The sequence below is a fragment of the Canis aureus genome, chromosome 34 (genome assembly GCF_053574225.1).
Source record: "Canis aureus isolate CA01 chromosome 34, VMU_Caureus_v.1.0, whole genome shotgun sequence".
Classification (NCBI taxonomy): Eukaryota; Metazoa; Chordata; class Mammalia; order Carnivora; family Canidae; genus Canis; species Canis aureus.
The window spans coordinates 15,037,951-15,052,597 of NC_135644.1; the positions used below are offsets into that span (position 1 = coordinate 15,037,951).

The 14,647-nt window shown below is 36.8% G+C and overlaps 1 protein-coding gene across 16 annotated transcripts in view; it reads left to right on the forward strand.

The window, feature by feature from the left end:
* METTL8 (methyltransferase 8, tRNA N3-cytidine) overlaps positions 1–14,342 on the forward strand; it is an 87,747-nt gene extending 73,405 nt beyond the window's left edge. For 12 of the 16 annotated variants that reach the window (XM_077883186.1, XM_077883183.1, XM_077883188.1 and 9 more), the window contains 7 exons: positions 943–992; positions 5,407–5,470; positions 7,595–7,734; positions 12,379–12,485; positions 12,607–12,672; positions 13,420–13,736; positions 14,007–14,061. In XM_077883186.1, coding sequence (XP_077739312.1) covers positions 943–992; positions 5,407–5,470; positions 7,595–7,734; positions 12,379–12,485; positions 12,607–12,672; positions 13,420–13,592 — 600 coding nt within the window. In that variant the 3' untranslated portion in view covers positions 13,593–13,736; positions 14,007–14,061. Of the gene's footprint in view, positions 1–942; positions 993–5,406; positions 5,471–7,594; positions 7,735–12,378; positions 12,486–12,606; positions 12,673–13,419; positions 13,902–14,006 lie in introns of those variants that run through there. The other 4 variants (XM_077883181.1, XM_077883182.1, XM_077883180.1 and 1 more) reach the window with 4 other exon arrangements.
* The last annotated feature ends 305 nt before the right edge of the window (positions 14,343–14,647 follow it).

The following is a 14,647-nucleotide window of genomic DNA, read 5'->3' on the forward strand; positions in this document are numbered from 1 at the left end:
TTTACTACATAAAGTACTTTAATTCTGCTTATCTATTTTTACAATACTAGGCATTTAAATTGTTTTCAGGTTTTCTCCAGCAAATGTGGGTATAGACATTTCTGTATTTTATTATCTTGGGTTAGAACCACTTGCTCATAATTTATTTTAAAAATTTAATGCCCTTAAAATATATTGCCAAATCACTTTCTAAGAAATTGTGTTAATATCAACTCATGGCAATATATGTCTATTTCATCATAAACCTCATTGATTAGAATATTCTAATTTTAGGGGCGCCTGGGTGGCTTAGTCCGTTAAGCGGTTAAGCAGCTGTCCTCAGCTCACATCATGATCCCAGGGTCCTGAGATTAAGCCCCACATGGGACTCCCTGCTTAGTGAAGAGTCTGCTTCTCCCTCTCCCTGTCCCTCTGCTTATGTTCTGACTCTGTCTCCTCTGTCAAATAAAAAAATAAATTTTTGAAGAAAAAAAAAGAATATTCTTTTTTTTAAGTGCTTTCCTCTTTGATAGATGAAAATTATACCTCATTTTAATTTGCATTTCTTTCATTGTTAACTAGGTCACATAGTTCTTCAAATGTTTAGAAGTCATTTGCACTTCTTTTGTATTGTTTATTTCCTTTGCTTATTTATCTCTTTGATTTTTTTAAATGAACTCATTTCCTCTTACCATATTTATTGCCAGTTTTTTTTCCACAGTGTGTTGATCACCTTTTAATTTGGTTTGAGTTTTATCGTGTAAAAATTTAAAATGTTTACATAGTTACATTTTTGTCAGTATTATTCTTGTGACTTCATTGCTTTTGAGTTTAGAAAACCCTGTAACACCTAGACATCCAGTACATTTCTTCTAGTTTTGTTTTTTTTTAAATAAAAAAATCTAACATTGGTGAGGAAAATTTAACCTGTTTTCATATTTGTTTATTCTTTTGATTTTTTAGGTTGGCTGTGGTGCTGGAAATAGTGTTTTTCCAATTTTGAACACTTTACAGTGAGTTTTAAAGTTTTTTCCTACAAAATTTTATGTATATATGCGGCGTTAAGAAATTCTGGAAAAATTGTCATATGTATGCCAGTAGCATTCTTGCTCTCATATAAACAATGACTAAAGCAAGTTTCAAAAGAATTGCCTTAGTCTTAGTGTCTAATTTTATGTGAACTAGGAATTACTCTGAAAAGAGTGTTTCACAGACATGGGTTTGAAATAATTTTTTTAAGCTTATGTGTGCGTGGATGAGAGAATAAGAAAAGACCAAGAGATTTGACCCTTCCACTAAGCTGTGGATCGCTTAACTTCAGAGATCTCTTTGCTTCTCCAGGTATGCAGGTGCCATTTTACACAGAATTGAATTTAAAGTTTATACTTTTGGGGATCCCTGGGTGGCTCAGCGGTTTAGCTCCTGCCTTTGGGCCAGGGCGTGGTCCTGGAGTCCCAGGATCGAGTCCCACATCGGGCTCCTGGCATGGAGCCTGCTTCTCCCAATGCCCATGTCTCTGCCTCTCTCTCTCTCCCTCTCTCTCTCTGTCTATCATGAATATATAAATTTTAAAAAATCTTTAAAAAAATAAATAAAATAAAACTTCTACTTTAACCCTCATTTTATTTTCTTATTACTTCTGGAGCCACACCCAGAATAAGACCTCCCTTTGTCAAGTGATTGTCTCTAGACTTGAAATTGTTTAGCAGTAATAGCCACTAACCCTAAGACAAAAAGGTAGACATAGATGTTAGGGGCAGAGATGCTCTGATATGCCTTTCCTGCTCACCGCCTCACTTATGTGTTATAGTATATCCATGATGAAGACACTCCTCACAAAGCTTTTTAGCACCTTTTACCTATGGATGGTCTTTATAGTTTACACAATAGCTTTCACATTATTTGCCCTTTATAAAACGGACATAAGCACATTGCAGAACATTTCCATGGGGGGGCGGGAATCACCCATCATCGCCACCATCCTACACATAGCTGCTGTCAGCATTTTTGTTATAATTCCTTTCAGTCTTTTCTCTATGTGTATTTTAAATTTTAATGATGCTATTTTTTAGCTTTTCCTTGTGAAAATGTAAAAGCATACAGAAAAGAGTAACACAATGGATTCTTATATACCTACCACTTCAATTTAACAGTTAACATAATGCCAACATCATGACATCAGTACATTCTTCATTACTATTCTAAACCTAATGTAATAATAGTGATTTCCTGATACCATTAGATTACCAGCTAAGTGGCCAGGCAGACGTGATGGTGGCCAATTTGCAGTTCTGAATGACCTTTCTCTTTTTGTATTTATTTTCTTTGTTTTCCTTTTTCCCCATTTCTGGGCCAATATTCCCTGTTCTTTATTACCACATAGCCAGTTTCCTTCACCCCAGTAACTTCAGAGCTTACAATAACACATAAATTGATGACTTTGGCAATTAATAATGTATTACTTTATGACTCATCTCAAGGTATTATTTAATGTGTCATTTAAGTCTTGTCTCTCCAACCATGGTATGTATTCCTTGAAGTAGAAAGCATATTTTATTTTACCCTAATCTGATTTTCCAGGTGGCTTAAAAGTATAATACAGTTGGTTAGAGCTCAATACATATGGACTCGTATCTCTGAATTCCCATTTGTCAGTTATATTTTTCCCTCTTTACTTTTTCCTCCCAACTAATAATTGCAAGCTTTTGCTTCCTCCCTTATACTTCTTGGCTCTGTCTTTTTTAAAAAATCAATGTAGCTTGATAACCTAAGATAATTAATTCATCTTTAAGAGGCAACCAGTGATTAGCTTTCCAAAGGGAGAATTAGACTTTTTCCCTATCTAAGAAATTATGTTTTATTACTTTCAGAGAGTATAGGATGAATGTTTTACATTTTCAGAATATTTTACCATAATTAGACCTCTTGAATTGAGAGGTCATATCATTCTCCAAGGATCATTTAATGCTTAAGCCCCCTACCAAGAGAGGGCTGGGTGGTGTGGTCGTAGTAGTGGTATTTACACCTGCTTACTGGGAGAAGGGCCAAGGCTGTCAGCTGATTTTACAGAACAGCTTTGGAAAGTCATTGAGTGGTCACAAGACTTCATCTTGGGCTGTGATGCAGTGGGAATTCAGTCTCAGAGGTCATACTGCCGTACTAGTAGAACACATGGCAGATGGTACATGCTTTCCTTTAGCTACTAGACTGTTCCATCTCTTGTGGCTGTTTAGTAACCACTCCCCAAAGGTTAACTGCATACTTTTATAATGAGCTAGATGTGCCAGTGTCCAAATTCGTTTTTATAGAACCGTGATATGTTCTTAAGTTTTTAAGTTCCTAGAAGGCAGAGGCAGATCTTCCAAAAAAATAAATAATAAAAAATAAATAATAATAATAATAATGTAAAAATAATAATAGCAATAGCAACAAATATAATAATGACTAATATTTGTTAGGTGCCTACTCTGAGTTATGCATCTTTCCGGAAACATATGAATCTCTTCAATCCTCATAATGACCTTAGATTCCATAGTTATCTCTGCTTGATGATGAAGAAACAGAATTACAGAGAAATTAAGTAACTATTCCAGGGTCTTAAAACTGAGCAGGAGAGCCAGGATTCAAACCATAGGCAGTTCGGTTCCAGAGCCCTTGCCCTTAGCCATATCACATGGGGCTATGCATCTAAGTGCTTATTGAGAACATTTGAAACGTATGCAATCACCCAGCAAGTTAGGAGTCACGAATATATGGATTTTGTAGGAAACAATAGGGGTATAGGCTGCAGTAAAGCACTGTTTTTTTTTTATGGGACAGATGAAGAAGATAAGCAGTGCAAGTCATAACCAAATCCTATATATCATATTTTAACTGATCTTAAATTGAATGCAAATCCCAAATGCCACAGCATGAGTGCATTGTGTGAATATAGTATCCATCAATGAGGAGCAATTCAAGAGTATAATCTAAGCTTGGATGGGATTTTATTTGTGGAATATATATTTGTTCTTGTATTTCATATTCATTTAGTAGTCCTCCTTACTTGAAATGTCTCCTGAATCAAATTAGAACTTCTAATTATATGTTTCAAGGCCCACTTGTACATCCTGCTATGAGCTCCTGGGATCAACTCTGCTTCTCATCCCTAGCATATAACTTCCATCTCTAAGTCCTTATACCATTTATCCTTCTACCCACTCAGCAATGCTATTCCCCTTCTTCAAAATTCTTAAGACTTACACTTCAGGAACTCTGCTCTATCCACAACACTCTAGAAGCTATATAAAACCAATCATGTCCCCAGCTAGGACCATAGTTATAATTATTGTTTAATGACATACCAATCTCTTTCTGTGATCCAGACATGGTACTAAGTAACATGATGCAAAGTTTATTTGATACCAGCATACGAGGGATAATCAAGAAGAGTACTGGCCCGCATAATTCAAAGTATATTTGTGCCCATGAGTCACCATGGTCCAGACGTTGTTACTGAATTTCAGGTAAAGGCTAAACAGAACCTGTGTAAGTTTAGTGGAGGCCAATTAAAACTACTCAAGACTTTCATATGCATAAACAGCCCCTGCCAAAAAATGACTCGCTTTATTTACATTTGCAAATAAAACAACTAAGTCTTAGAGAGGTTAAGTCAGTTAATAAATGGCAAATTCAGGATTTAAACACAGGTCTATTTGGTTCCAAAATTTATACTCTTACTATTTTATTAGACAATTTCATTTACTACCTTGTATTCTAATGCTTGGTACAAACATGAAGCTTAATAAATGTTTGACAATAACTGGAAAAGATAACTAAGAATTATTATATTAGTGTCTTATTCTTTTTTAGAAGTTGTATTTACATACTATTAAATATATATATATTTATATATATATTCCTATTCCTTTAGGGGCATCAGAGCCTCTGTGAGAGACCCAAGAGCCAAATGAGTTATATGCATAAAAAGGGGAATAGGGGAGCATCAAGGACACAGGGGTCTGAGAGTCCTTGCACAAAGGCAGAACTTGACTAAGCTATGAGGAGCTGCAGGCCTTGCTGGCTGGAAGCACAGAAGAAAGACTGCGGGAGGTAGGGGGAGCAGGAGGAAGATGGAGCAGTGATAATGGACAGCTTTGGAGGTTTCCAATGTGAGAGTAAGGCAGGTCCTTCAAAACCAGGACAGGAATTTTAAAGTTACCCTGTAGTTAATGGTAAGTATTTGAGACAATACTGTTTCAGAAGCAGCATGAAGGCACCCAAATACCATTATAGAGGACAATATCTAAAAAAGAAGAAATAACAAGCCAGGTGTCATCCAAAATTCTATTAAAGAAATGCTTAACAAGTTCAAGCCTACAGTTTCCTTTCATCTGTAACCTGAGCATATATGAATCCTAGATTTAAAAATTGTTTCCATTTTCATAGGGATGCTCCTGAGTCCTTTCTTTATTGTTGTGATTTTGCTTCTGGAGCTGTGGAACTAGTAAAGGTATGCCTCATATTTTCTTTAAAGGGAACCATGTAAAAAAATAAAAATAAATAAAAATAAATAAAGGGAACCACGTAAGGATCTAATTCATTTGCTGCTGAAGTGATATTTTTGAAATGTTTCAGATGTTCTCTGTGACCATTTTTAACTGAGTTCTTACTATTTCTGGGAATCATATAATCAGCTGGTGCCTAAGATATCACCCTAAAATTTCAAATTTAAAATAAAGTTGAAGGGACAGGTATACCTAGAAGGTCAACAGCTCCTACAAGGTGATTTTTTTTTTTTTCTAGAGAGGGAAGAAGAGAGAGAGGGAGAGAATTTTTTTTTTTTTTTTTTAAGATTTACTTATTTATTTGAGAGAGAGAGAGAGTATGCACACAGGCTGGAGGAGGAGCAGAGGGAGAGGAAGAGAATCCCAAGCAGACTCCTTGCAGAGCGCAGAGCGCAGAGCTGGTACAGGGCTCAGTCTTACTACCCTGATATCATGACCTGAGCTGAAACTAAGAGTTGATGCTCAACCGACTGAGCCACTCAATCACTCCAGGAGAGGGAATCTTAAGCAGGCTCCATGCCTAATGTGGAGCCTGACACAGGGCTTCATCTCAAGATGGGGCTTGATCTGAGGACTCTGAGATCATGACCTCAGTTGAAACCAAGAGTTGGATGCTTAACCAACTGAGCCACCCAGGTGCTCCCTATAAGGTGATCTTATTCATATTTATGTCTCTAGAGGCCTACACAGAGTCTGACACATAGTAGGCACTCATTACATTAAAAATTTTGAATTAAAAAAATTTGAGGCACCAGGTTGGCTCAGTTGGTTAATCATCTACCTTTGGCTCAGGTCGTGATCTCAGGATTCTGGGATCGACCCCACATTGGGCTTCTGGCTCAGTGGGGAGTCTGCTTCTCCCTCTCTCTCTACTTTTCCCCTCTCCACTCATGTGCTCCTCTCTCACTCTGTTCTCTTTCTCTCTAATAAATGAATAAATAATCTAAAAAAAGATGTTTAAAAAATTTGAGAATGTATATGATACAAATGTAAATTGTCCTAAACTGTTTGGAAAGCAGTGGGGAGCCTGGATTTATTTGACCAATCCCCAATAGCTAGTAAGCATTACCTTAGCAAAAAGTATTTTTAGGAGATGGAAAAGGAATAGAAATTCTGCTAACAGAAATGTATGTATAGTCAGTACATGGAACTTAATTTCTGATACTAAGAGTAATATTTATTCATGGTAGACAGTTTCTAAAATACTAAAAAGCCTAAACAGGGCAGCCCAGGTGGCTCAGCCCAGGGTGTGATCCTGGAGTCCCGGGATCAGGTCCCACATCGGGCTCCCTGCGTGGAGCCTGCTTCTCCCTCTGCCTGTGTCTCTGCCTCTATCTGTGTCTCTCATGAATAAATAAATAAAATCTTAAAAAAAAAAAAAAAAGCCTAAAAAGGAAGATAAAATTCACCTATAATCACACTTCCTAAAGTCCTATGGTTAATCAAGGTTAGTATTTTGTTATGTATCCTTTTGGTGTTGTTTTGTAGGCAAATTATGTGTGTGTGTGAATATGTGTGTACTCTGATTTTTTTTTAAATAACAGCTTTATTGAAATATAGTTCATAACATGGAATTCACCATTTTAAAGTATACAACTCTGTGATTTTTTAGTATATTTACAGAGTTGTGCAATCATTACTGTTGCCTAGTTTTTGATTACCTAGTAAAGGATATTTGTATTTTAAGCCGAAGGAGGCATGGAATAAGCACTGGGAGAGAGAGCTGAGGACCATCTCGGTGCCTCTGAAATAACATAAGATAGGCTTCGACAATGCAGCTTGTTGACTGAAAGGCCTGCCCTACTCTACTTTTAAAACTAAAGAGGGATTGTGAAGAATATTTGTTATCGAGTCCAAGTGCTAGACTTAATTTTTTAAGACCGTTTGAAATAAACTAACAATACTGAATCTGAAATAAAGTGTGTTCAAATTTACAGAGGAAAGGCATTAGAGAGAAATATAGTTTGACCTTTTTATTTTAAGAAAAATGCAAGAAGTCTGCTAACTACGGTTTTGTTTTGTTTTTCTTTTTTTTTTTTTTTTTTTTTTGTATTCCTTTATCATGATAGTTGCACTCATCCTATAGAGCAGCCCAGTGTTGTGCCTTTGTTCATGACGTTTGTGATGAGGGCTTACCCTTCCCTTTTCCAGATGGGATCCTGGACGTGATTCTCCTTGTCTTTGTGCTCTCTTCTATTCATCCTGACAGGTAACCGAAGACAAAAGGGCAAAGCAAATGTGTAAACCCCCTTTATCAGTCGTGGTTTTCAGAACTATTAAAAAAAAAGGCGACAATTCTTGAATTTATTACTTAGTGAACTACACTGTGTAAAACATGCAGCCTTTTAAATGCAGTTTTTTCTTTCTCCAGACTTTTAGAAAGAAACTGGTCAAACTGCTTCATTAGTGAGCTTTCTATCACTGTCAGAGTGAAGTGAGCATATTCCAGCAAGACACATACCTATTAAAAGTGACAATGCTTAAAGGAAATTACAAATTCAGAACAGCCTAATAGACTCCCAAGAGGGAAATTGTACTTGGTGATCAGAAACAAACATCTTTGATTTAGTATCTTACTGAATGTTCGTGAAGAGGTGGGCTGTGAATCTGGTTTCACACCGGTCTGTCCACAGGCTTTAAAAATTTTGTTTTAAAGAAGTCCTCCAGGGAATTAAGGGTACTCAAGATCTGCCAGATTAACCTTGGACCTTTATAATCTAAGACTGGCCTACTGCCATCATTTAAATATTTATGACTTAAATTTTTTGTTCACACAATGTTTTGAAACAGCCAACATAGCTTTTGTCCAGATAGGAAACAGAAAGAGATATTACCAGCCATTAAAATGATAGCTTGCTTAAAATTTTGCCACCTCTTATGTATCAAAGCCCCTGTGTGGTGTCAAGGGTTGTGCATTTTTAGGTTTTCTTAAAATTGGGTTTTCTACTGTGGTAGTAGATTCAGCCTCAGGAAAGTTTCTCTGCTGGCAGGTACAGACTGGACATCAACCAGTCTTTGATGAGTATGACCCTTTCTCAAAGATATTGAGTTAATATGTGCTTTTTCCTTTGCAATTAGAAATTCTCTAGGAGGGATCCCTTGGTGGTGCAGCGGTTTGGCGCCTGCCTTTGGCCCAGGGCGCGATCCTGGAGACCCAGGATCGAGTCCCACATTGGGCTCCCGGTGCATGGAGCCTGCTTCTCCCTCTGCCTATCTCTCTGCCTCTCTCTCACTGTGTGCCTATCATAAAAAAAAAAAAAAAAAAAAAAAATTCTCTAGGACCCTTTACAGTCCTTTTACTTTTCATTTAGAAATGAGCACTCTGGGGGAAAAAAAAAAAGAAATGAGCACTCTGTTTGTTGAAAGATAAATTAAATTTCCAAATAGATCTGAATGAAACATATTTGCACCTGATGAGATATATCACATTCCATGAAGCTACTTTTTCCTCCCAGTTTCTATTATCTATGTCTTTCTGCTAATCTGTTCAGAATATTGGCATCATCCAGGTACTGGTAAAAAGATGTCATCTATGTATTTTGTTTCATAGTTTAAAAAATGAATAGTTAAAAGGATGGAGTAGGTGGATAGAGATCAAGATTTTCTATTTGACACTTCTAACAGGAAATGTTTAAATTCCAAATAAGACCACAAAAACACTACTTGAAATTAGTTTAGATAATGTATTTTCTCATGATATGAAGTGAATGTTAAAAAGAAGGAGAAGCAGATGTCTTGGAAAGACTACTGTTATCCCACAGTATGTTCATTCTATTTATTTATTATAAGATAAATTCAGATGTATCATGTCTCTAGCCACTTTCTTACCTATGTGGAAACGATCTAAAAATATGGTGAATGAGTAGAAGGAGGGCAATAATAAGTGAAAAGACAGTATCTTTAGGGTCATTTGGGACTGTGGTAGTGTATTCAGCCCCACAAAAGCTTTAGAAAAGTGGCTTTTTGCCAACTTGGAAAATCTACACACAAATGAAGGGCAAGCAGTTCTGCTAGACCTCGAGTCTGGGGATCTCAGCTTAAATGGGAATAAACCATAAGAGACTACAAAAGAAGAGCTAAATAAAATAAAGTACAGTATGTTTACCACAGATCCAAGCACAGAGTAGCCAATTAATACTTTTTCTAATCTCTTCTTTTCTTTTTCCTCGCCTTCCATCTAGAGGTGGATGAAGATAGCAGAATTGGCCCTAGTAAGATAAAGAAAAGGGACCCTCTCCCATTCTTGTCCTGTCCATCTCCCCTAGCCCACTCGCACCTGCAGTTCTCAGGAACTGGTTCTGGAACTTGGCACTGAGCCAAGCAAGATTGGTTGATGAAGAAAAGCAGCTCCCCACCCTTGCCTTTACCCACAACCCCAGACTTTAAAAGATAGTTGGGTAGAAAGGATTTGCAGAGGGAGATGACAACATTTTGAAGTATCTGGCTTTTTACTTTTCTGCATTTTTGTTTCATACTTGTTTTAGTAATAATTGCAGAAAGATCTTTTTCTCCGTACATAAAACATTTATCCTGGGATCCCTGGGTGGCGCAGCAGTTTGGCTCCTGCCTTTGGCCCAGGGCGCGATCCTGGAGACCCGGGATTGAATCCCACGTCTGGCTCCCGGTGCATGGAGCCTGCTTCTCCCTCTGCCTATGTCTCTGCCTCTCTCTCTCTCTCTCTCTCTCTTTGTGACTATCATAAAAAAAAAAAAAAAAAAATTATCCTGAAAGTGAGTATTTTTAAGGGTTGGATATGGTTTTCTTTAATTGCCAAAGCCTAAGGCCATAAACACAGTGTGAAAGTAACCTGTAATAAAATAAACAAGGAAAAATTATTTTCTTTTTTCTCTTTCATGTACTTATGTTCCAGTTTTTTAAGAGAGCATTTCATCTAATTATGCCACCTCTTTCTGTTATATTTCTATCTTTTCATAGTTGCTTCCATTTTCTCACTATCTACTTCCTTCATAACCTGACATAAATCTGGCTTTTCACTCCTTTATTCCACTGAACAGTGTTTTAATTGGAAGGAATTTACAGATTAACTGATGCAAACTTCTCATTTTTAAAATAAAGTCTAGAAGCTTTAAGTAGCATGGATAAAACAGTGATGGCAAGGACTTAGCACACAGGCTGGCATTTACCATTCTCTGCTCAGGGTAGACACTGATAACTGATTTTGTACCCTGATTGTCATTCCCAATGAACGCTAAGAGTCCTTCTCAATCGAGCTCTGTAGGCACCCAATGTCAGTCACTCGGCATTGATATGAGATCTGAAATCTTTGCCATCTCTGACCCATAATCACACATAAGACCGTGAACGATTAACCAAAAACATTAAGTCGAGAGCAGTCACAAGGGGTCGTCTTTGACTGGTAGCCAGATGAAAAGAATAAATAATAAAAAAAGAAAGTAAAGGCTTCCCAGTATTGAGCTGGGGCTTGGAGTGTGAACAGAATTTAAATAGGCAGAAAGTAAGAAGGAGAGAATTCTTTGAGGGGAAACCACATGACCAAAGGCATGGACTGCTTCAGAGCCAAGCAAGTAACAGTTTGCCAGAAGTTGATGCTTCACATTAGGACATGATAGGAAAGATGTTGGAGAGATCCAGGCTAGTTGTATGAGATCTTTTTTTTTTTTTTAATATTTTATTTATTCATGAGAGAGAAACAGAGACATAGGCAGAGGGAGACACAGGCTCCCTGCAGGTAGCCCAATGTGGGACTCAATCTTAGGACCCCAGGATCACAAGCTGAGCCAAAGGCAGATGCTCAACCACTGAGCCACCCAGGTGCCCCAGTTGTAGAAGATCTTAAGGGCCCACCTAAGAAATTGAAATTTTATCTGTGGATTAAAATCATGAACATTTTTGGGCAAAGGGATGATTTGACAGAACCATCATTTTAAGCAGAAAAATTCATGAATGATATGCAGGAAGAATTAACAGGAGGAATAATATTAAGCATGTTAGGAAGTATTCTGCTTCCAAGCCTAAGGAGGTAGCAATTTGTGCTAAAGGACTACCAAAGAGAAACAAAAGGGAGACAAAATATCAATTAAAAAAAGAAGATGGGCAGCCCTGGTGGCCCAGTGGTTTAGGGCTGCCTTCATTCAGCCCAGGGTGTGATCCTGTAGACCCCAGATTGAGTCCCATGTCAGGCTCCTTGCATGGAGCCTGCTTCTCCCTCTGCCTATGTCTCTGCCTCTCTCTTTCTCTCTGTGTCTGTCGTGAATAAATAAATAAAATCTTAAAAAAAAAAAAAAAAAAAGAAGAAGAAGAAGAAGACCTAGAATTGGATGACAAATGGTTGTGGAGAGGCTACTGAAAGAAGAGGAAAAGGAAAGGGGTTAATGATATCTCTGAGGTGTAACACAATAAATGAGGATACTTTTGAACCAAATAAAGGAGAAGGAGCTAGTTTTCGAGGAAATGTGTAATCTGAGACAACTCCACCATATATTTTATCTTGCAAGGAAAATGAAGCGACTTCAGTATTTATCTGCCTTGGAACTACTGTAACTTGATATAAATACCAGGAACCATCTATGTAGTTTTGCAGTGCAGCTTTGACATATCAAGCTCTGTGAAGTCAGCACTCTGGTCATTTGGGTGATTACTACTCTAGGTCTTTTAAATTTGATCTTTACAAAAATAAATAAATAAATCTGATCTTTTAGCAAGTTGGTATCCTTTTTCCTTTCTATACAAAATATTTTTTGTTTTGTCGCCATTACATCTGCAGTTAGATTTTTTTGGCCCTATTGAGCTTTCCTTATTTTGTCTTGAAGAAGGTTAAATGTGGCATGTAAAACAAGATTTCTGCAGACCGTATCTTGCTTTGCCTTCAAAGGATGCAAGGCGTTATAAACCGACTGTCCAACTTACTGAAGCCTGGAGGAATGCTGTTATTTCGGGACTATGGAAGATATGATAAGACTCAGCTTCGTTTTAAAAGGGGTATATTTAGTTTGGAATTATTTTCATGTGTTTTAAAGAATGTCCTATTTATATTTTATGTCAAATTTTTGTTTTGTTTTAAGGGATACTAAGTTTCTCTAATCACAATTATGTTTTTTAGGGCATTGCTTATCTGAAAATTTTTATGTTCGAGGAGATGGTACCAGAGCATATTTTTTTACAAAAGGTATGCTTATCTATAAGAGAAAATAATTAGCTGTAAAAACTCTCATTGGTGACCCTGTAACCACATTGTAACTGTTGTGCATGATAGCTTGAAAATGGCCTTTTTGTCTTTTAATCTTTTTCCAGTTGAAATTGCTTGAAAGAATCACTTGTTCATCCTTATACCCAAATGAAGGTGTAGTCTGTTCCATTTTAGAAGTACTGTTAGCCCAGATATGAAAAAAATGATAACATGCCACAGCCAGAGGAGAGAACTTGATTTTAAGAGTCCATAGAAAATTACTTATCTTTTGTCAATTTCCCTTTTTAAAAAAAGTGTTTAAATCCTTGAATGCAGAATGAATGTTTTCTGAATGATGTTATCAGAATGATGTTTTCTGCATTCAGGGATTTTCTCCAAACTAATGTGAGTACTTTTATAATTTGCCATTTGGGGTCTCTGCAACCCAACAAAACCTCAGAACAGAGGGCACCTTTAAAAATATTGAAATCTACAACCAGTAGTATTGTATATCTGTTCATGCCTGCTATGTTAAGCTGTTTATACTTGGTGTATTCCTGTGAAGTAGAAGAAATCCATTTGGTTTCACAGGTTTCCTTAACCAATTTATTCTAGGGAGTTTCTTGTATAAATGAAATTTAGATGGTCAGTCATTCCATTAATGTTCCATTGTTCCTGACTGCTCCCCTCTTGTCTACCACCATGCCCCAGTCACATATACATCTGATTGCCATTTTTGTCTCACAGGGGAAGTCCACAATATGTTCTGCAAGGCTGGGTTAGACGAGAAGCAAAATCTGGTTGATCGTCGCTTACAAGTGAATAGGAAAAAACAAGTGAAAATGCACCGAGTGTGGGTTCAAGGCAAATTCCAGAAACCATTCCACTTGACTCAAAAAACCTCCAAATTGGTGTTTTAACTTTGGCTTTCTCATGGCTGAACTATGTACCATGTTAAGGTACAAACCAGAGGATTACACAATACAAAGACTTCTATAAATCTTTCATTTTTGAAAGGACAATCAGAAGAAAAGAGAATTTGTATATCCTGCTGTTTATCATGGGTGAGCTCCTATGTTTAAGCACTTGCAAATTATTTGGAAGAGTATACTATATTCTGTGTTTTCAAAACTTAATATGCTGAAACTTGCTTGAGTTTATTATGCCTAACCATTTTGTTTGTTCTTTGAATTTTATAAGCATTCAATTAAATTACTGATATAAGATAATTCTGAGAAACCATACCCTGCTAATTTTTGGAAGCGCAAAAAAAAAACACACATTTATTTATGCATTAGTCTAACACAGTTAAACTCTCTTCCTCTCTTATCTAGTAGCAGAGAAGCAGCTCTCCTTGTTTCCCTGGCAAGCCACAAGACCTATATGAAGGTGAATTTTTTGTTTTGTTATTTTCTGTTTTCCTCAAAACTCTTTTTTTTTTTTTAATTCAGAGACTAATGTCTGAAACAGAATTTTAGTTTCTCTTTCCTGTCCTAAAATTGGGGAAGTATGACCCATGCTAACATTTTCAGGCTATTTTTAGGTGTACAAGTTGTTGTAAGCTCTCTTTAAGACAACTATTATACCCAAGAAAATTCTTAAATTGTACCAATTAAAAATATATTTACTACCTTGCCTCAAAAAGGATATAAATTGGCTTGCAAATTGCACTTTGTGAAAATGGAGTTTCTGAGATTGGCTTTTCATTTGTTATACAACATACACTGAGTACTTACATTCTGCTAAATTATATGTACCAATACAATCAATAAAGACCCAACCCTGTCTTCAGAGAGCACAGATAGGATCTGGCTGGCAAAACAAAAGATGCATATCCCAAGCATCTAAATCACAATTTCAGATAATATATAAACAGGTACTTCTCAGCTAGCTTTGGTTATGAGCCACAAAAATCTGGAAGAAATGGACAATCCTTTGAAGGGCCACATTGGAAGAGTTCAGTTCCCACTGTTTT